Consider the following 21,843-nt stretch of genomic DNA (forward strand, 5'->3'; position numbering starts at 1 on the left):
TATGGTCTCCATCAATTAGATAAATGTAGGACATATCCGGTCTTTTATTGGCATTTTCCATAATTATACCAGCCACTCTGTTATTTTATTTATGTACTACATTCCCTTCATGATGCTCTTCGACATAGAAAAGTTGACGATTTTATGTCTTTGAGGGTGAAAGAAAGATTAGTTCAGATGGCAAATGATGGTTATTCATCTAAGGCGAGAGAGATTAAGTGCCATGTTCTGAGTATCTGAACACATGAATATACTTGTTTTAATTAGGGCTACAATATCCATCACCCCAAGTCCATCACTATCATCCCTTCTGCCTTCCTCGCCATCTTAACTTTGGTGTCACCTTCACCTAAATATCTTCATTAAAATCTAAAATTGTGTTCACCGAAATAACCTCCTCTAGTCAAATCACAAAATGAACTGAGAGGTACAAATGAAATCCATTAGAAGAAAACACTACAAATTATTTGTAAAATAACGAAGTTTTTAACTATCTTCAATTTTTAACTTTATTTCAAATACAATAAAGGGATGCGAGGTGTATCAAGTTTACAGTAGAGGGCAGTAACAGCAGAACGGCTCGGTAAGCAGAGTTCATTGACTTGGAACGCGGGCTGGTCACTGAAACACAACAAAACCGTCTGGCATTTCAGCTCTTCTAAAACTGCCGAGTCAGTTGTTGCTGCTGTGATCGGGAAGTAGAAACCTGAAGGAACAACCACATATAAGCGAAGACCAGGTAGACGTCTTGCGCTCTGAGGGTTACAAACTTCATTAAGTGGTGACAAATAAGAACTGATATTATAACAGTAGTGGACATAGGACTTTGTAGTAGGTTTAGTTTATATTAGTGGCAAAATTAGTTACGGTGATGGGAAGTGCTTGGCCCAAGTGCTACTACTCACTGCCTGGCAGCAAAACGTGGTAGATATGCTAATGTCTTAATGCAGAACCGACTTACACTAGAAAAAATTAATTCCAGTTTTGGCCACTGGGTCGAAAGCTGCCGCTGCACACAGTTTGTATGGTTGTATGACATTCACACTGTCCCTTGATAAGCTGTAACATGAGTGAACAGTATGGGTATCAATAAGACAGACCATATACTGTTAGTAAAACTGTTTTACATGGACAGCGGCAATTGCACTGCTGTGGTGAGAGAATATCGCGAACTGAAAGGTCTGAGGAGTGTCATCACGTCAAATGGCTTAAAAAATATTGTACTGAAATTCGGAAACATAGGTGAGCTTGGTGTGGCACCTGTAACAACAAGGCGTTCTATTCACGAGGTTGCTGTTGCTGTAACTGACCGTGCAGTATGTGGTCCGGATAGAGCTAGTGCTCATGCAGAGTCACGGGAATTGGCCTACCCATGGTCAACAGTGCGGAAAGTTTTGTGGTCTATTTTACACTGGTACTTGTACAAGATCCAGACGGTGCAACAATTGAAACCTCATGATATGCAACTACGTTTTGAATTTGCTCTTCGGTTCGTCGCACTTATCGAAGTTGATGACTTAGAGGTAGGACAATATTCTATGGAGTGACGAGGCATCTTCTGCATTATAGTGTGCAGTGAACATACAGGACTGCCTAATTTGGGACACCGATAAACTGCATATTGTGCACGAAGAGGCATTGCACTCATCGTTTGGGACTGTGTGTGGATTCACAAGCACCTTTATTATCGGTCTGTTCTTCGTTGAAGAGAATACACCCAGAGGTCCTGTCAGGTGTTCCGTGATGTCCGCACATTATCGAGACCTCCTTGTACGGTATGTGTTTTTTGCTTTGGGAGAGACCAACTGCATGGAAACCTCTGTTTTCATGCAACATGGGGCAACACCTTATGTCGCTCACCCAATGACAGATTTGCTAATGCAACCTTCCACGAACGTGTTACCTCCAGAGGTTCACCAGATGCAATATCAGTTGATACAAAAACATACGAATTTTGGCCCTGGGGATATCTAAAAACGCGTTTGCCAGTGACATGTTTAGTCTCTACCTGATCTACGGGGCAATATACACGAACCCGTAGTTCAGATTCCACTTGAATAGCTGCGAACAACTGCTAATCATGTCACTGCATGGATACAGCATCTCGTTAATGTCTCCAGTGCTCAAATTGAACAAATCGTGTTAGCAACTGTTAATAATAACATCGACTTTATGCCATCCTCACATGTTTGCCTTTTTCTGTCCATGTCCCATCCCTAATCCATTACATTTGGAAACTTTTCTATACGTCTTTCTTGCATTCACAGCGCCAGATTTGTACCTGGTGGTCAAAATGGGAACTAAGTATTTTTCCAGCTTCCGCATTAACGCATTAGAATATGTACCAAGTTTCGCTGCTGTACGACAGTTACTGCTGGCAATGGATCTCTGTGAGTGGCTGCACTTTTATTTGTAACAACCTGGTATTATGTTGGATGTAATGATGTACAGAAAAAATTGTTGGATGTACTAATTTGTGTAAGAATGAAGACACTCTGTATTTGAATAATAGGTAACAGGCATGCAGGCACTAATGTTATACATAGATTAATAATAATAGTAGTATGGACACTGTTGCGTTGGTCACTTAGTACTTACATTTGTAACATATCGTTCCTTTATGTACTGTGGGGTAGTCCGCATGGCAGCTAGAAACGCCAGAGCATCTGATGGTAGGGGGGCTCTGTCTACCGTGGAACAGATGAACTGGTCTTTTCATATGTTGACAGCGGTTTGCGTTTCAGGCTTACTAGGGTGGCCCAAGGCCTCGTGACTATCCCATGATGGCATGTCATTTGCAGCATATGTTGGAAATAAGCTAGCAAAACGTCGTGGCATGATACAAACTTTCCAGAGGAAAGGTATTAGCAAGAGTAAGAAATGACTCTTGAGAATGCCTTCGTTCCGTTTCTGAGGTAGGCTGCTTGGAAGGCCAAGTGTTAAAACAATTTACGTGGAGAATCAACGAGTTGATTTTCGCGTATGGTATGATGTAGATTCTCAGTGGCTGGACGTCAAGTATGTACATAAGCTATAATGTATGTGGTTCTCCCACATTCATGATAAACATTCTGCCCCAAGCCCGTCTTGGCAGCCGCGCGGTCAGCGAGACCCATTGCTAACCAAAGGGGTCCGAGTTCAGTTCCCAGCCATGCAGGGATTTTGACACTTCTGCGACTGGTTGTAGTGTCGCCCTTACGTTTTTATCGACATAACCGGCACTGTATGGGGGCTTTAGTAAGGCCAGTAAACTGAAAGGAAAAAAGAAAAAAAACATTGGCTTGTGGCGAAACGAGCGTTGTATCATTGTGAGAGATACAGCTAGGCGAGTGAGTGTGCCGTGACTTATCCCAGCGCCACGTCATTATAACGAGCCGGTGGTTAGCATAAAAAGGATTGCACCTTAAGCTAAGAGTGAAATTAGAAAGTAAAATAAATTTTCCAAACACTGTCAGTGAATGCTTCAGTATATTAATGTTAACACTGTGAAATCTCAGAATGATATAATGAATATCGTTCCCTAAATAAATTATTTTAAGAAGAAACCAAGCGGCGCTATATAATGAAGCTTATGCGTAATACACCACTGGCCATTAAAATTGCTACACCAAGAAGAAATGCAGATGATAAACGGGTATTCATTGGACAGATATGTTATACTAGAACTGACATGTGATTACATTTTTACGCAATTTGGGCGCATAGATCCTGAGAAATCAGAACCCAAAACAACCACCTCTGGCCCTAATAACGCCCTTGATACGCCTGGGCATTGAGTCAAACAGAGCTTGGATGCCGTGTACAGGTACAGCTGCCCATGCAGCTTCATCACGATACCACAGTTAATCAAGAGTAGTGACTGGCATAATGTGACGAGCCAGTTGCTCGACCACCATTGAGCAGGCGTTTTCAGTTGGTTAGAGATCTGGAGAATGTGCTGGCCATGGCAGCAGTCGAACGTTTTCTGTATCCAGAAAGGCCCGTACAGGACCTGCAACATGCAGTCGTACATTATCCTGCTGAAATGTAGGGTTTCGCGGGGATCGAATGAAGGGTAGAGCCACGGGTCGTAACACATCTGAAATGTAGCGTCCACTGTTGAAAGTGCCATCAATGCGAACAAGAGGTGATCGAGACGTGTAACCACAGGCACCCCATACCATCACGCCGGGTGATACGCCAGTATGGCGATGACGAATACACGCTTCCAGTGTGCGTTCACCGCGATGTCGCCAAACACGAATGCGACGACCATCATGATGCTTTAAACAGAACCTGGATTCATCTGAAAAAATGACGTCTTGCCATTCGTGCACCCAGGTTCTTCGTTGAGTACACCATCGCAGGCGCTCCTGTCTGTGATGCAGCGTCAAGGGTAACCGCAGCCACGGTCTCCGAGCTGATAGTTCATGCTGCTACAAACGTCGTCGAACTGTTCGTGCAGATGGTTGTTGTCTTGCAAACGTCCCCATCTGTTGACTCAGGGATCGAGACGTGGCTGCACGATCCGTTACAGTCATGCGGATAAAATGCCTGTCATCTCGACTGCTAGTGATACGAGGCCTTTGGCATCCAGCACGGCGTTCCGTATTACCCTCCTGAACCCACCGATTCAATATTCTGCTAACAGTCATTGGATCTCGACCAACGCGAACAGCAATGTCGCGATACGATAAACCGCAATCGCGATAGGCTACAATCCGACCTTTATCGAAATCGGAAACGTGATCGTACGCATTTCTCCTCCTTACACAAGGCATCACAACAACGTTTCACCGGGCAACGCCGGTTGACTGCTGTTTGTGTATGAAAAATCGGTTGGAAACTTTTCTTATGTCAGTACGTTGTAGGTGTCGCCACCGGCGCCAACCTTTTGTGAATGCTCTGAAAAGCTAATCATTTGCATATCACAGCATCTTCTTCCTGTCGGTTAAATTTCGCGTCTGTAGCACGTCATTTTCGTGTTGTAGCAATTTTAATGGCCAGTAATGTAGATTAAATATCATTTCGGTTCGTAATAGAAAGTTCTAGTTACAGCACTCAATTACAATAATGACTTAATACATCTGCACCAATTTTCAAGAATTTATTATAAATAACTGTGAATACAAGGACTCTTAAAGAGGCAGTTCAGAGGTCATATTCTACTGTCGGTTGCATTCTAGAAATTCTAGCTGCTAAAGTCTAAATACAGCCGAGCTAAAGCAGTTTCAGTAACTAAAGCAAACTTAACTCCATTCATATAAACATTAAGAAGATTGTAAATTGTTTAACGACAAAGGTATTAAGTAATACGTGCACGAGTAAGGAGCCATTTAGATTCTGCTACCTGTGGCTAGAGCGATCGATAGCAGATGTTCCGTTCAGCAGTCCACCGCACCCATATACACAATGTGATCAAAAGTATCCCGACACCAGGCTGAAAATGACATACAAGTTCGTGGTTCTCTCCATCGGTCATGCTGGAATTCAGTATGGTGTTGGTCCACCCTTAGCCTTGATGTCAGCTTCCACTTTCGCTGGCTGAAAGATTTCTTGGGGAATGGCAGCCGATTCTTCACGGAGCGCTGCACAGAGGAGAGTTGTCGATGTCGGTCAGTGAGGCCTGGCACGAATTCGGCGTTCCAAAACATCCCACAGGTGTTCAGCATGTTGAGGTCAGGAGTCTGTGCAGGCCAGTCCATTACAGGGATGTTATTACCGTGTAACCAATCCGCCACAGGCATTGCATTATGAACAGATGCTCGATCGTGTTGAACACCTCTACCACGTACAAAATACAAATATTATCATCATGCAATAGTTTACAAGTCTTCCTTGTTCTAACACACAATGGTTTATCAATAAAAAAAATTGTCGATGTTTCTCCAACACCACGAACATGAGACATAGTGATCATGAACGTCCGGTAACCGAGAACATCACGAGGAGGTATCTGCTCCAATGACGTAGCTGTAGACTTAGTAGTAGTATCAATACGAATTATGGCAACAGTCAACCAACATTGACCGACTGGATTTTCAGTAACAGAAAAAGTAAAATCAAAACTACCTCCTCGAAAAGCAGTCTGTCCTTTCAAGACATCAATCAAAACGGACGAACTCTGCTCTTCAACAGTGGTAAGCCATAAGGTGATTAAAACATCGTTGTAGGTCTGTGCTGTGATAGTGCCACGCAAAACAACAAGGTGTTCAAGCCCCCTCCATGAAAAACACGTCCACACCGTAACACCACCGCCTCCAAATTTTACTGTTGGCACTACTCACGCTGGCAGATGTCGTTTACCGGCATTCACCATACTCACACCCTGCCATCGGATCGCCACATTGTGTACCGTGATTCGTCACACCACACAACGTCTTTTCACTGTTCAGTCGTCCAACGTTTACGCTCCTTAGACCCACCGAGGCAAAGTTTGGCAAACTTACAATCATTTTCTGATGGTGATGTAATTGAAGCTGGAGTCAAAAAGGAAAATGCAGAATTAATAGAATTAATGAAACTGACTTCAATATATCTAGCCGGCCGCGGTGGCCGAGCAATTTTAGGCGCTTCAGTCCGGAACCGTGCGACTGCTACGGTCGCAGGTTCGAATCCTGCCTTGGGCATGGATGTGTGTGATGCCCTTAGGTTAGTTAGATTTAAGTAATTCTAAGTTCTAGGGGACTGATGACCTCAGATGTTAAGTCCCATAGTGCTCAGAGCCATTTGAACCATTTGTATCAATATATCTGAAATACAGCCAAGTTAGGAAATGCTAGAAACTACTTTGAAACCGGCTGAAATGCCAAGTGGCAAGGTAGACGCAAATTAGATGCAATTGCCATTTTCTAAACTTGAATTGCATCATAAAGAACTGAAAAATAAGATGAACTCAAATAATAAACACTTATATAGTAAGATTGAGTCTATTAGTAAAGAACTAAAGAACAGTAGTAAAGTACTAAAGGATGAAATGATCTCAAAACTGAATAGCTTAAATTAAATAATTGATTCTAACACCATGACTTGCAAGACAAAGTAGGAAAACAGCTAACTAAAAATTGGAAATTTATGGTCAGTTTCTATGGGACCAAACTGCTGAGGTCATCGGTCCTAGGCTTACACACTCTTTAATCTAACTTATGCAATCTTATGCAGAGAGAACACACATACTCATGCCCGAGGGAGGAGTCGAACCTCCGACGGAGGGACCCTCGCAAACCGTGACAAGACGGCCAAGACCACGCAGCTACCTCGCGGGGCAACAGCTAACTAAATTGTATAACCGAAATTAGTGAAGTGCGGAAACATTTCAAAGAAGCACATGATCTTCTGGGATGGAGGTTATCGGAAAGAAGAGGTAATGAATCCAAACTTTGTTCTAATCGATTTGAGGAAGTAAGTAATATGGTTGAAATGGTTCAAATGGCTCTGAGCACTATGGGACTTAACTTCTGAGGTCATCAGTCCCCTAGAACTTAGAACTACTTAAACATAACTAATCTAAGGACGTCACACACATCCATGCCTGAGGCAGGATTAGAACCTGCGACCGCAGCGGTCACGCTGTTCCTGACTGTAGCGCCTAGAACCGCTCGGCCACTCCAGCCGGCAGTAAATAATAAAGTAAATGCCTGTGGAGAAGGATATTAAGGAAGTGAAATCGGATCGTGCGAAATTATTTGAGGATGCTGATAAAAATTATTCTAACAGACTGGAGGCAGTAGAACTACACGTAGAAGAACTAAATACTCGTATTACTAACATAGAAAATAGAGTAACCTCTGGTAGCTCTTGTAACACTTCTGCGCAGCATGTCGCTTCAGCTGACGCCGCTTCCATCGGATGTTGTCAATTTTCGAGTTTTGATGCAGACAGACAAATTCACCCATTAGAATTATGTGATAATTTTGAGGATTTTGCATGCTCAGAACGTGAGAAAATTTCTTTCATAAGAAGTCATTTATGCTTTGCGATGCTCAGTTGACGCAATTATGAGATGTAAGACTCTTTCTGAATTTAAAACTGCATTTATTAATGAGCACCGGTCACACAATAAACAAAACGATATTTTGAGGAGTTTTCGAGTGGTAAAATGTTTACTGCAGGTCGTGAATCAGTTAAAGAGAGCTCTAGAAAGTGGGTTTCACAGGTGTCACATCTGACAGAAAAAGATGAAGCAGGGAATGATTGTTATTAGATTAGAACGTAAGCTGCCTTGGTACTGGCAGAAGAGAACCTTTTTCGCACCAAGAGACAATGTGGATAGATTCACTGTGTATCTGCAGCGAGTAGAAAGAGTACACTTCTGTTGAGGAACAGGTGTAAAGTAATAATAGGTCTTCTAACAATCATGAAAAGAAGAGAAATAATGACAGTGTAAACATGAATGTTAGACGTATTGAGGTTCAGAAAACTCTACCTAATTATCGCGATCAAGGCCGTCGTACAGGAAGAGGAGGTAGACAGCCACCGCGCTTTCGCATCAATTATTATGCCAGAGGCTGAAATGTAGATAATTTGCCGTTAAGACGAGATGGAGAGCCGAATGCTGCCCAATCTGATTCTGAATTGAATGAACATAGCAGACCGCGTTTGGGAAACAAAATCCCGTCCACGAAGGAACTGGCGCTTACCAGGTGAAAATAGTAATACAACCAGTAAAAAAACACATACTAGCCAGTCAGTCAGCACTCGCAAACCGATAGTAGGGATGATAAAATAGGAACATACAGTACCAATAGTATGCTGAACCACTCTGATTATGTAGTTGACATCACTTTGGACACATTAGAGAAATGGGCCAAGAAGGAAAAAGAAAACGCTACGGATAATAGGGAGGAACAAATTAACATGTTTGAATGAGACAATAATGGCAACCTGAAGGCTAAAGTTTCGGTAGAGGAAGTAGAGTTAGTTTTGCAAGGTTCTGAGGAGGAGGAGTTGTTAGACAACGGGTGTAGCAGTAATAAAGAGGTCATGGAACCTGTCAGCTGTATTGACTTGCCACAAGTTGTAAAAGCCGACAACGGTATTGTAGATAGCAATGCAGGGATACAGTTGCTCAGAGGCAGAGAGCAGTTTAGCTGATGTGCAGCAAACGAAAGTAGAGGTAGTCGTCAGGTGCTTTGATATAAAATTGATGGACAGGTTGGAAAAGCCAACTGAAAATGTAGAGGTTGATGACCCCGTGAATCTGAGTGTGAATGTATTTCCAACTGAACAAAATTATTTTAGCTGGAAACAGATTGAAATGGGTTTATTAGAAGGCTTTATGAGGAATCTGTTCAAACTAGAATAACTAACCTTATTATAAAAACTAGCATCTCAGGAGTAACAGTGCGTTGTCTTCTTGATAGTGGCAGCAAAGCAAGTGCTTTGTCCCAAGTATCCTTTGATTCTATTCGTAATAAGAATGAGCTGTCATGAAAGAAGGGGTTTAAGAGCAATAGGTGCTACTGGAGAAGTTTCTAGACCCGTACAGCACGAGGCTTTGATACTGACTGGTATAGGTAACGTAATAATAGATCATCCCTTTTTAATCATTCTCAGTTTGTGTTGAAATGTTAATTGGTGCAGAACTTTTAACGAAATATCAAAAAAAGACTGACTTTGATCAGAGCCACTTGGTATTAACTTTAACAGATGTTCTTGTGATTACAGAGCCTATCATTGAAAATTATGTAGACAGTAATAATGAAGCATGGGTTCTGCCTATTAGAGTAATGAGGAATAAGGGATACTTGCAGGAGGGTATCGAATTTGGGAATAATGTGCAAGATGCTTATGAGGAGAAGAACTATATCTTCGAAGAAATAGAGCCTAAGGGACAGTGAATAGATCAAATTTCTGATAAGAGAGCCTTGGACAGAAAAAGATGACACGAAGCAAAATCTTTCCCCACTAGTTTTAACGTTGGTTAACTAGTACTCGTCAAAACTGAAGAAAAATCTAAGAAAAATTCATCGGAAACAAAGTAGCTTATGCACGTTTATCAAGGGCCATTCAGGATAAGAAGTAAGCCTCATGCAAATGTATACTGTTTGGAATACCCGAAAAGTAAGAGAGAACCAGATCTGGGAAACATTTTACGTCTGAAGCCTTTCAAAACTGACAGTAATAGGTTTCTGTAGGTAGTCTGCCACTCTTTGGCGGATACACAGTTTGGCGTACTGCGTGGTTCCAGCTGGATGAAACTTTATTTCCCTTTCAAATTTTTTCTGTTCTGTCTAATGTAGGCAAGGAATATATACCTTCTTGTTGTACATATGCTATTAGTTTGTTATCTCTACCTAGTAAGTAAGAATGATTCACAAAAATGACTATACCCAAATGATGACTTACTTGCAATAGTAAATTATAAATGCTAAAATAACAATGGATAACTTTCGAGCACCAATGACAGAAAAATAAAGCTAAAGTAAAGAAATGACAAATTAGGTTCATAAACAGGATTAGTAACAGTAAAGTACAGAGACTTTGCTTTAACACCGGATTGCCACCCCTTTGCATGATTGCCTAGAGTGCTGAATTTCTGTGACTTTTTATGAAATAAGGTAAATAGGCGATTATACTTAATTTTAGATATAATGGGGAAACAATATAATAGAAATATGAAGATTCACCTAGAACCGCGGACGGGTCATTCCTGATCCCTCTTTTGCAGCCGCTATAACAATCACATTTTTCGTATACTTTCATGGTTATCGTTCGATTGCGTTTGGTCAACAATCACAATACTCCTTCTTATCTCACTGATTGATGACTTTGAAGTTTTACAGCAGGGGAAGAGAGGGAGAGCAGGTTGAAACATGTATGACTGCGTACGCAACAGTGCTTTGTTTCACGAAATACGGTCTTAGTAGTGCATTCTGACTGTATAAATAGTGCGTGCGACATATAAATTTATTATGGCCAAACTTCTACGAACAGAAGAGGACATTATAAATGTCCTAAATGAGATTTTGGATCATGAACCTGACGGCGAGCCGCTGGAGTCTTGTTCTGAGAAAGAATTACTGCCAATTGTAGTTCCAGATTTTTCATCAGAAAATGATGTTACTGCTCAGGATGTTCTACTGAATACTGATGAGGAAGGTGTGCATGTTTATGTGTGTGTCCTTATAATCATTAATGTTTATATATGTGCTGCATAGACACAGATTTCAATTGCAACACTTATGTTGTTGTTTTCTTGAGTTTTTACAATTCTTACATTGCATTTATGAAACTGTGGTTTTTGCTCGAATATTTCACAACATACTGAAACCAGTATGTGCTGTATGTTGTAATAATAATTAGTACTATTACAGGAACAGCTCCCAAAAAGGCCAGGTCAGCTCGTGGTTGCAGGCGTCGTGAACAACGAAATGACCAAGGTTGTGGACTATATCAGTTTCCTTCAGGTAGACATGTCGTAACACCAGACGGAACGACCTGGAAAGTGAAATTTATGGCTGGAAGATATGGACAACAGAATATTTTCAAAGACTGTGCAGGACCATTTCTGCATGCACAACGAAAAGTGCTTGACATCTTATGATAACGGATAAAATTTTGAAACACGTTGCAAAATGCACTGGGACCGAAGCACGTCGAGTATTGGGTTTAATGATTGGAGCATGAACGTAGAAGACCTGGTAGCTATAGACAGCTAGAGACAGGTAGAGACCGTCAGTCAGTAGCGAGCCAGTGTGTGAATCAGACATTCAACAAAGCTACGATCCCCCTTGAAAATGTCCTCCTCAGATGGGGACGAAATGTCGGATTTTAAAGTGGAATCCCTCCGACCACGGCATAATAGCCCGGAATACTTTATAAATTATGAAACTCGCTGTATGGTTTAATTGAAGGAGGAGAGAGGAGAAAGGAACTGAAAGCGAAGGGACTGGTGATATCAACTGTATCAGGACTGTGTGGAGCATTAGCGGCGACGAGCGAAAATGTCTGCCAGAGCGGAATTCGAAGTCGCGATCACCTGTTAGTAGGCAGTTGCGTAAACCGGACTCTTTTTTTTTTATCACAAACGCGCAGAGTATCTCTGTACGCCTCACAGCCGACCCACACTCCCCCTTGGGCGTCGCCTATCCCAATGTATCTGAACACTGTTAGCAAAATTTCATTTTATTCCACTGAAACTCATGGAAACCAGCCCATAGGTAAAGATATTCGTTAAAGTTTTTAAACACGAATACTCACTTCATTGTATATTTCTTCTTCAGTCAAGTGCTGCCCTTGCTTCTGCTCCGAAAGAAAGTGGACCAAAGGAGTTGAACCGTCAGCCTTCATGTCTTCTCTTGCAATGGCGAGGCCGCGCTTCACTAGGCTTCTGAACTCCGCAATATTCCTCTTCACTGCCCGACCTTCTGCACTCAGCCACATGATGCCATTAATTGCCTTCCAGGGCCGGACAATTATTGCCTAAGGAATACACATGATCAGTTGCAACAGCTCAGTGTATTTATCATATGTGTAAAGCAAACTTAGAGTTACATTATGGCTTAAGGTGACCACATCGTGGTTCAGGTCGAAAAAAATCGAGTTTTGGTTTTCATCATCTTTCGATAGATTAAGGTTTTATTTAAGTACTCTGAAAAAGATTTTGCTGAAAAAAATTTTTTTCGAGCATTTAAAGAGCATTTTCCTACCACGTATGTTTAGGTGCCACGCCCACTTTTCTGTCACCCACTTTCCAGCATATATTTTAGATCTTTATATCCCCTACATTGCACGTTGGCAGTGCAAGAAAATGATGGATGTTAGGATGTTGCAGTTGCACTTAATGGAAGTTGGCAGAAAAGAGGACATACTTACTTCTCTGAATGGAGTAGTGACTGCCACGAGTGTAGGCACCGGTAAAGTGTTAGATGTGCAGATAATGTCTGAATATTGCAAATGTTGTAAAGTCAATGAACATACAGAACACAACTGTGTGGCTAATTTTAGAGGAACAAGTGGTGGTATGGAAGTTCATGGAGTACAACAAATATTTCATCGCTCCGTAGAAACAAGATGCGTACGGTATGCCAAATATTTGGGCGATGGCGATAGTAAAGCATACAACAATGTGGTCAACTCAAATTATTAGCAAAATAGAATGTGTAGGCCATGTTCAAAAACGTATGGGAACAAGGCTGATAAAGCTAACTGTTAATATGAGAGGAAAAAATAAGAAGATGGAAAATTGTTGACCAGACAGGGTCGGTTAACTAAAACTGAAATAGAAAACTTGCAGGTATACTATGGGCAGGCAATTAGGAGAAATAAAGAAAATCTGGAGGCAATGAAGAGAGATCTTTGGGCCATATTCTTCTCTAAGTCCTCTACTGATGATAAGCCATGTCGTGGATTGTGTGCATCAGGAGAAAATTCGAGGTGCAAATACAATAGGGCTCGGGCAACTGGAGAATCTTATTCTCACCAGCATTCTCTTCCTGCTGCTGTTATTACAGCAATTAAACCTATTTTCAGAGACTTGGCTCATCCTGACCTTCTAAGGAATTGTCTGCATGGGCAGACACAGAACCCAAATGAATGTTTCAACAGCATAATATGGAACCGCCTTATTAAAACTATATTTGTAGGCATCCATACAATGAAACTAGGAGTTCATGATGCTGTTATTACATTCAGTTGTGGTAATATTGAAAAGTGTTGGGTACTGAAAAACCTGGGAATTAATCCTGGTGAAAATATGATCACTGGGCTGCAACATTGCGATACAATGAGGATAGCCGATGGAGACAGGTCTGCATCTAATATGGCCAAGAAAGCAAGGCAAACATCCAAGAAGGTGAAAAAGAAGCTGGAAGACCTGCTACAGGCCAAAGAAGGGCCATCATACGCAGCAGGACAGTTTTAAATAACTGTAAGTAACAAATTTCAAAAGTTTGTTCTTTAAAGTCAATTTCCCGCAAACTAAAATTATCAGTACATATGCCCCATTCTATCAGAAACTATCATATATAAATGAATGAAATTTTCAGAGACTATGCATAACATAAAAAGCCACCTCTGATACTACATTCATTACTATTCCCCCATTAGGAAGTTCACAAAAAATATTTTCTGCAAAAAAAAAAACTTAATATTTTTTGTTAATACATTTAAAAAATTATTTCTTAAAAACTATAAAATGGATAAAGTATATTTTAGTACAGTTGACTCTATTAGCATCACGTAACATACAGTAAAAATATTAACGTCCTGCATCAAATAGTTTTTTCAGAAATTGGTCAAATATTTGCCTAAATTAACATGGGTTAGATAGGCGGAGGGTGGTCCCCTTAACACATAATTTCTTCCGATCTTTTTGTACTGCAGACACAATAGTCTCTGTTAGTAGTTTCCACACCAACAATACACTGAGATGACAGCAGTCATGGGATGCCTCCTGATAACCTGTCGGACATATCAAGTTGAAATATATGTCGCTTACTAAGATCCAGTGTTCCATTACGGCGTAAAAAATTGAAACTTCTAAGCCAGCGCAATCAAAAGATACGGCCATATGTGTCACATATTTTGGTACTCGCAAAATCACTCACCAAAATACCTATGGGGTACTTCCCGTTTGCCTAGAATCATGAAATTTGGCAAGAAGCAGGGTGTAAGAGTACAACCAAAAGAAAAAAATTCCGAAAACTGTAAATTCGTAATTATATCACACACAAAAATCTGTCATTTGTTATCAGACTGGCTGACTCTCCGTGCGTCTGTTAAGATCCCTTTATGTCACATACTAAGCTCTAGGGTCCCTTGGCAGTATAATAAACAGTAGCTTCTAAGTCGGTGCAGACCAAAAGGCACAGCCATTTACGTCACATATTCTGACACTCGCAAACTCACTCATCAAACCCTGTAGGGTACTTCCGATTGATCTATAATGATGAAATTTGGCAAGAAGTAAGGTTTCACAACATAAGTAAAGAAAAAAATCCGAAAATTGTTAATTTGTAATTGTATCACACGAAAAAACTATTTCTTTTGTCATTTGTTATCTCATGTCAAACTTGAAATTGCAGCCCTCAATAGTTTTGCATTCAGGCTGACTCGGTCGCAATGGTAAAAGGCAAAAGCTCTTATGACGCGATTTGGAATTCATTTATCATCAGATATCAGGAGCTATTACTGCACGTAGGTATGGAGTTTTAAGCTGCAAATGTCTCTGGGCGTTCAACAAGGTTTAAGCCAAAGTATGACTATGCGTATCCCGCATGAAAACGCGTGGTTTGCATCGCTTGGAGGTCACTTTGAACATCTATTGTGACGTGGATTCGATGCAGCTCTGTACTGTGTTCCGGGAGGATTTGCTGTTATTTCCAGTCAGGAATCCGTCCGTGCAGTCTGTCGGTTTTGTTAACATTCACCCTGTAGGAATGTCACAGGACGGAGATGAAGATGGGATAGGAAATATGATACTGCGAGAAGAATTCCACAGAGCACTGAAAGACCTACATCGAAGAAAGGCCCCAGGACTGGACGACATTCCGTCAGAACTACTAATTGCCTTGGGAGAGCCAGCCATCACAGAACTCTTGTACCTGGTGAGCTAGATGTATGAGACAGGCGAGAAACCGCGGACTTCAAGAAGAATATAAACATTACAATTCCAAAGAAAGCTGGTGCTGATAAGTGCGTCTATTACCAAACGATCAGTTTAATAAGTCATGGCTGCAAAATACTATCACGAATTATTTACAGAAGAATGGAAAAACTGGTGGAATCCGACCTCGAGAGAAGTTCAGTTTAGATTCTGGAGAAATGTAGGAACATGCCAGGCAATACTGACCCTTCGACTTGTCTTAGAAGACAGGTTAAGGAGAGGCAACTCTACGTTTACAGCATTTGTAGATATAGGGTAAGCTTTTGACAACTTTGAATGAAATACTCTTTTGAAATCCTGAAGGTAATAGGAGCAAAATACAGGGAGCGACAGGCTTGTACAAAAGCCTTACGGAAGTTTTAAGAGACGAGGTTCATGAAAGGAAAGAAGTAGTTGAGAAGGGAGTTACGCAGGGTTGTAGCCAACGCCGATGTTATTCAATGTGTATATTGGGCAAGCAGTACAGGAAACAAAACAAAAATTTGGAGTAGGAATTAAAATCGATAGAGAAGAAATAAAAACGTTGAGGTTTGCAGCTCACTTTGTAATTCTGTCAAAGATAGCAAAGGACTTGGAAGAGCAGTTGAACAGAATGGACAGTGTCTTGAGAGGAAGATGTAAGTTGAACATGAACAAAAGCAAAACGAGGTTAATAGAATGTAGTCGAAGTAAATCGGGTGACGCCGAGGGAATTAGATAAGGAAATGAGACACTTAAAGCAGTATATGAGTTTTGCTATTTGTGCAACAAAATAATTGATGACGGACAAAGTAGAGAGGGTACAAAATGTACACTGACAATAGCAAGGAAAGCGTTTCTGAAGAAGAGAAATTTATTGTCATCGAATAGAAATGTAAGTTACTTTTGAATACATTATGGGAGTGACAGTGATCAGCGTGTTACAAATATTTACTATCAAAAACAGTCTTGATCACAATTTATTTAATACGGTGCCCGGTTTCGACCACTACTGTGGTCATCTTCAGAACTACAAGTCGTATACAAAGCTTTAATTAGAGGGCTACATACATTAAAGAAAATATATGAAGTTATAAAGATATAAAACGATGAATTACCCATGAGTAAGAACCTCCTTCTGCTGGCGAATCACTACTGGAGAAGCCAGTGCATGTCTTACTATATATAATGGAGGCTCCACCCACTTATGACGGAATCTATGTTATTACTAACCAATGGGTTATAGGTCGAATAACGATGTAAAATTTCTTAGTTAAAAGAACAATGTCAAGAAATAAAAATAAACACACACTAAACTTAGCTTTTTTAACAGCTATTGTCAATTAAGAAGCGTTACAAATATTCATCATGCAGGATTAACGAACTTCGTTTTGACAGTACATGGGTTGCCCACTCAAGGCCTGTTAGTGAACCATTTGGAACCTCTGGTTCCCATGGTGAAGTTGGACGCCGTTCCAAAGATGAGGCAACAGGCTTCTTTCCACTGAAGTTGTTGTAAAGTCGATAGGCAAACTAGTGGTTGCCATGGTGAAGATAAACGCCAGTGCAAAGATGTGACAGCAGGTTTCTTTCTAACGCAGTTGTTGCGAAAGTGGAATGGCAAAGACTGCCACGTCAGACGATGTACTATTGAGCAGCAACATGTCTTTATTGAAACGATTTTCAATGAGTAGGCTGCAATAATCGTTAACTGACATGTGTAGTACATGCTGTACAGGTACGATTTACCGGTGTAATAAGAGACTTTCATTCACATAGATTACATAATAATTCTTACAGATCAATACTAAGAGAAAAAAATAGAGAGGGAACAGTAGTTGTGCATATTTATGAAATATTGTTTATGAAGTTCGTACGTAGATTCCAATTTTTTTAATTACATTTAATTAGTCATTACTGTTACTTATGTTGCATGCCAGTCTTATAAACAAATAAAAATAATGAAAATGGAAGGAATTTAGAATTATAATACTGTGAGACGTAGTTTCAAATTTAAAGGGATGTGAAATAGCACTATACAGTCTAAAAGCATATAAGCAAATATTCTAAAAATAGATAATCAGTCATAAAACAATGTTTGCTGAAATAAAATTACAAAGTAAAGATAAAATATTTCCTAAAAGTCTTAATAATTTTAAAAACGAAGGGTAGAAGAGTGAACATTCTGAAGCAGATCATCGAAAAGATCAAAGAAATGTTTGTCTTTGAATTGAAGTTGCTCGTTTAAAACAAATAACGGATTACTTTTGTGAAGTGAAAAGATTTCAATTTCTTCTAAAGTATTTAGCAGTATGTAATATTTTCAAATTGTTAGAAGTGCAACCCTCAAAATGATTGTATCCACCAAGATGTTGACCAAATATTGATTTGGTACGGGCAGTACCAGTAGTATGTTTCTTAAAACGTGTTAGAAAGTTACGGCCAGTTTGGCCAATATACTATTTCTCGCAGTTATTACATAGTATCTTGTAAATGCCTGACTTTTGGTGTATATTTGATTCCCCAATTGTGTTTCAGTTTTTATGTGTAGTGGGTTATTGGTTTTAATTTCTATTGTCACGCTTGTATTCTTAAATAATTTATTTATTTTATCTGAAATAGCTTCCATTTGTGTCATTTTTGTAAATCTCTTCTTGGAATTTATAACAGCATCATTTGTTTCTTGTAATTTTTTAACATATCAACCTATTTAACTCAGCATGTACTACACGTGTCAGTTAGCGATTATTGCAGCCTACTCATTGAAAATCGATTCAATAAAGACATGTTGCTGCTCAATAGTACATCGTCTGACGTGACAGTCTTTGCCATTCCACTTTCGCAACAACTGCGTTAGAAAGAAGCCTGTTGTCACATCTTTGCACTGGCGTTTATCTTCACCATGGCAAACACTAGTTTGCCTATCGACTATACAACAACTTCAGTGGAAAGAAGCCTGCTGCCTCATCTTTGGAACGGCGTCCAACTTCACCATGGGAACCAGAGGTTCCAAATGGTTCACGAACAGGCCTGCAGTGGTTAGCACACTGCACTCGCATTCGGGAGGACGACGGTTCAATCCCGTCTCCAGCCAGCCTGATTTAGGTTTTCCGTGATTTCCCTAAATCGTTCCAGGCAAATGCCGGGATGGTTCCTTTGAAAGGGCACGGCCGATTTCCTTCCCAATCCTTCCCTAACCCGAGCTTGCGCTCCGTCTCCAATGACCTCGTTGTCGACGGGACGTTAAACACTAACCACCACCAACCACCACCACTAACAGGCCTTGAGAATATTTTTAATGCTTCTTAATTGACAATAGCTGTTAAAAAAGCTAAGTTTAGTGTGTGTTTATTTTTATTTCTTGACGGTGTTCTTGTAACTAAGAATTTTTACATTGTTATTCGACCTATTACCCATTGCTTAGTAATAACATCATTCCGTCAGAAGTGGGCGGAGCCTCCATTATATATAGTAAGATGTGCACTGTTTTCTCCAGTAGTGATTCTCCAGCAGAAGGAGGTTCTTACTCATTGGTAATTCATCGTTTTATATCTTTATAACTCCATGTATTTTCTTTAATGTATGTAGCCCTCTAATTAAAGCTTTGTATACGACTTGTAGGTCTGAAGATGACCACAGTAGTGGTCGAAACCGGGCACCGTATTAAATAAATTGTGATCAAGACTGTTTTTGATAGTATATAAATGTAAGTGCTACGAAGTCTTTTCTAATTGTGTTTGTATCGAGTGCAGCCAAGCATGGAAGTGAAACTCGGACGATAAACAATTTAGGCAAGAGGTGAGCTTTTGAAATGTGGTGCTACAGAATAATGCTTACGATTAGATCGGTAGTTTACTTATCTCTGAGGAGGTACTGAATGTATTTGGGAATAAAAGAAATGTGTGGCAGAACCTAATTAGAAGAAGGGATCCGTTGGAAGAGCAAATTCTGAGACGTCAAGGGATCACCATTTTAGTACTATAGAGAAGTGTGGGGAGGTAAACATGACAGAGGAAGGCCAAGAGATGAATACACTAAACAGATTCAGAAGGATGTAAGTTGCAGTAGTTACTCAGAGATGAAGAGGCTTCCACAGGACAGAGCAGCATGGACAGCTGCATCAAACCAGTCTTCAGACTGAAGACCGCAAACAATATTCGAAGGGGTTAAGTGAGACGTAGACGCGTTGGAAATACGACAGTGTAGGATGTTTCTGTGGTGAATGAGAGCCGACCCCTACCAACACCGATTCAAAGGAAGGCCTCAGCGCTTATTCGTGGCGTCACGTCAGCTAGGCACGGCGAACGCCAGGTCTGTTGCAGGCATACTCATAATGGTGGTGTCTCCCTCTGTGACACAGGAAAATGTGAAACTATTGGCGGTAGTTGACCAACACACATTGTTCGGAGAGATTTCTGCAATGAATTAATTGTGCAATTCATTACACTTCTTAACAAATAGTGTACTCCTGAACTCAAATTTCCACCTGTTTTAAGGATTGACATGCAAAAACAACTTCATGGTCCAGAAGCAACAGAATTCGTGGTTCTTTACCTTATTTGTAAATCTGAGGAAGTTATATTTGTACTGGGTTGGTTTTACAAGAAACTGTGAATATATTGGTGCTCTTTTTTAGGTATGTTGGTGGACTATGGGGTGAGGAGCACTGAATGTTAATAAAATATCTTGCGATTGTACACGTTGGGGGAGGGGGTGGGGGACAGAAGGAGAGGCAAAAGAGAGATACTTGTTTTATCAAATAATTTTTTTTATCTTATAAAGTTTCTTCTTTCGGTTGCAAGAGGGGAATATTTATCTTTTCTAATGTGCTTGTTTAAAAAAGTTTAAGCTCAGCAGTATTTCCGATGTATGAAGCTATTTTGTGTCCTCTTTAGAATTCCATTCGTTGAAAACGACTGTAATCTAATGATGGGCAACAGTTGGACATTTACACATGTAAATTAGTTCACATTTCCAGTGACAATGTCAAACGAAAATAAATAAATAAATAAAAGAAACGAGTTCATTGTAAGGGGGTTGGGATATGGTTCGATAGCAAAATGGATCAAGTAAATATTGTTACGTGAATGTAAAATTTCCGTAGCTTGCAATGGGGCAAAGCATCTTCTCATATTGATCTACGTTTGTTTTGACAGGATTCGGTAATACAGAACTATGATCTTCATTTGTAGCTTTACGATAGTGAGAAAATCTTTCATCTAAATAAAACTGCAGAATCCAAAACAATACCAAACATTTTGTCCTAAAATAAGAAATTTATAGTGAAAAGCACGCCCAGGCATTTCTGCCTGCAACAGACGTGGCGTTCGCCGTGCCTAGCTGACGTGACGTCACCAACAAGCGCCGAGGCCTTCCTTTGAGTCGGTGTTGCCCCTACGCAGTGCGCGCCTGAAAGCGCGTGTTAGGCGTCCGAGGGGGCGGTCGCGTCGACGTCTTGTCTGCAACGCCTGGCAGAGCTCCCCGGTTTCAGTGCTGCTAATCTGCCCGCCTTCTCCGCCAGAATGTTGTGTCTGCTGGGTGTCATCTTAGTTAGACCAGTGCTGATTCTGAAGCCTTCCTCAGACTTTTGACCGAGTCCCAGTTGATGAGACTGCTCCTGATGGGTATTTCGATGACTTCTCTACCGTCGCTGTCTCAGTATTTGGAAGCTTATGCCGAAATCCTCGCACAGCCGTATTCCGTTACGTTAGTCATTGCATGTGCCATTACAGAGCAAAGAGGAATGGGGTACTGAAAACACTGGTACATATAGTGCTCACCATCGCAGATGTTGAGCGTCTGCCTCGGGAATTGGAGTACTTCAGAGTTGTGTCCCGAAAAAACGGTTAGTCGTAATGGCATATTACGCGCGTTCTGTGCCTCACAATTACAGTTCAACCTGTGCAGGCGGACGAAGACATGAAGGAAGAGGCAGCAATTGCCTTTTTACTGTGACTGGACACAAGACCGTTAGTTCGTTAATCGTTAACTGACGAAGTTAAATTTTCGAGTAACAGATTAACTTTTAATTAATTTGAAAATACGTTACTTGTTAATTACGTACCTAGTACTTATGACAAAAGACAAAAATGATGCCGGTTCGCATGGCATGTGGTCAGAGGGACTCCTATTCGCCTGTGCCATCTACCGTGGCAACGAAGCGTTTCCCGACACAAATTCGTATGACCTTTTCCCCCATTTTCCTGTCGCGAATCCGTCCCTGCGGTTTGTCGGTTTCATTGACGTTCATCCTGTGAATCTGAAACAATAATTTTGATCTCACAGAACGATTATACACT

The 21,843-nt window shown here is 40.7% G+C and overlaps 1 protein-coding gene across 1 annotated transcript in view; it reads right to left on the reverse strand.

Annotated features, from left to right (window-relative positions):
* Positions 1-21,843, reverse strand: part of LOC124789150 (cytochrome P450 4C1-like) — a 112,379-nt gene that overhangs the window by 26,523 nt on the left and 64,013 nt on the right. Inside the window, exon 4 of the mRNA XM_047256444.1 lies at positions 12,181-12,402. Coding sequence (XP_047112400.1) covers positions 12,181-12,402 — 222 coding nt within the window. The remainder of the gene's footprint in view (positions 1-12,180; positions 12,403-21,843) is intronic.

This window comes from Schistocerca piceifrons, chromosome 3, assembly GCF_021461385.2.
Source record: "Schistocerca piceifrons isolate TAMUIC-IGC-003096 chromosome 3, iqSchPice1.1, whole genome shotgun sequence".
Classification (NCBI taxonomy): Eukaryota; Metazoa; Arthropoda; class Insecta; order Orthoptera; family Acrididae; genus Schistocerca; species Schistocerca piceifrons.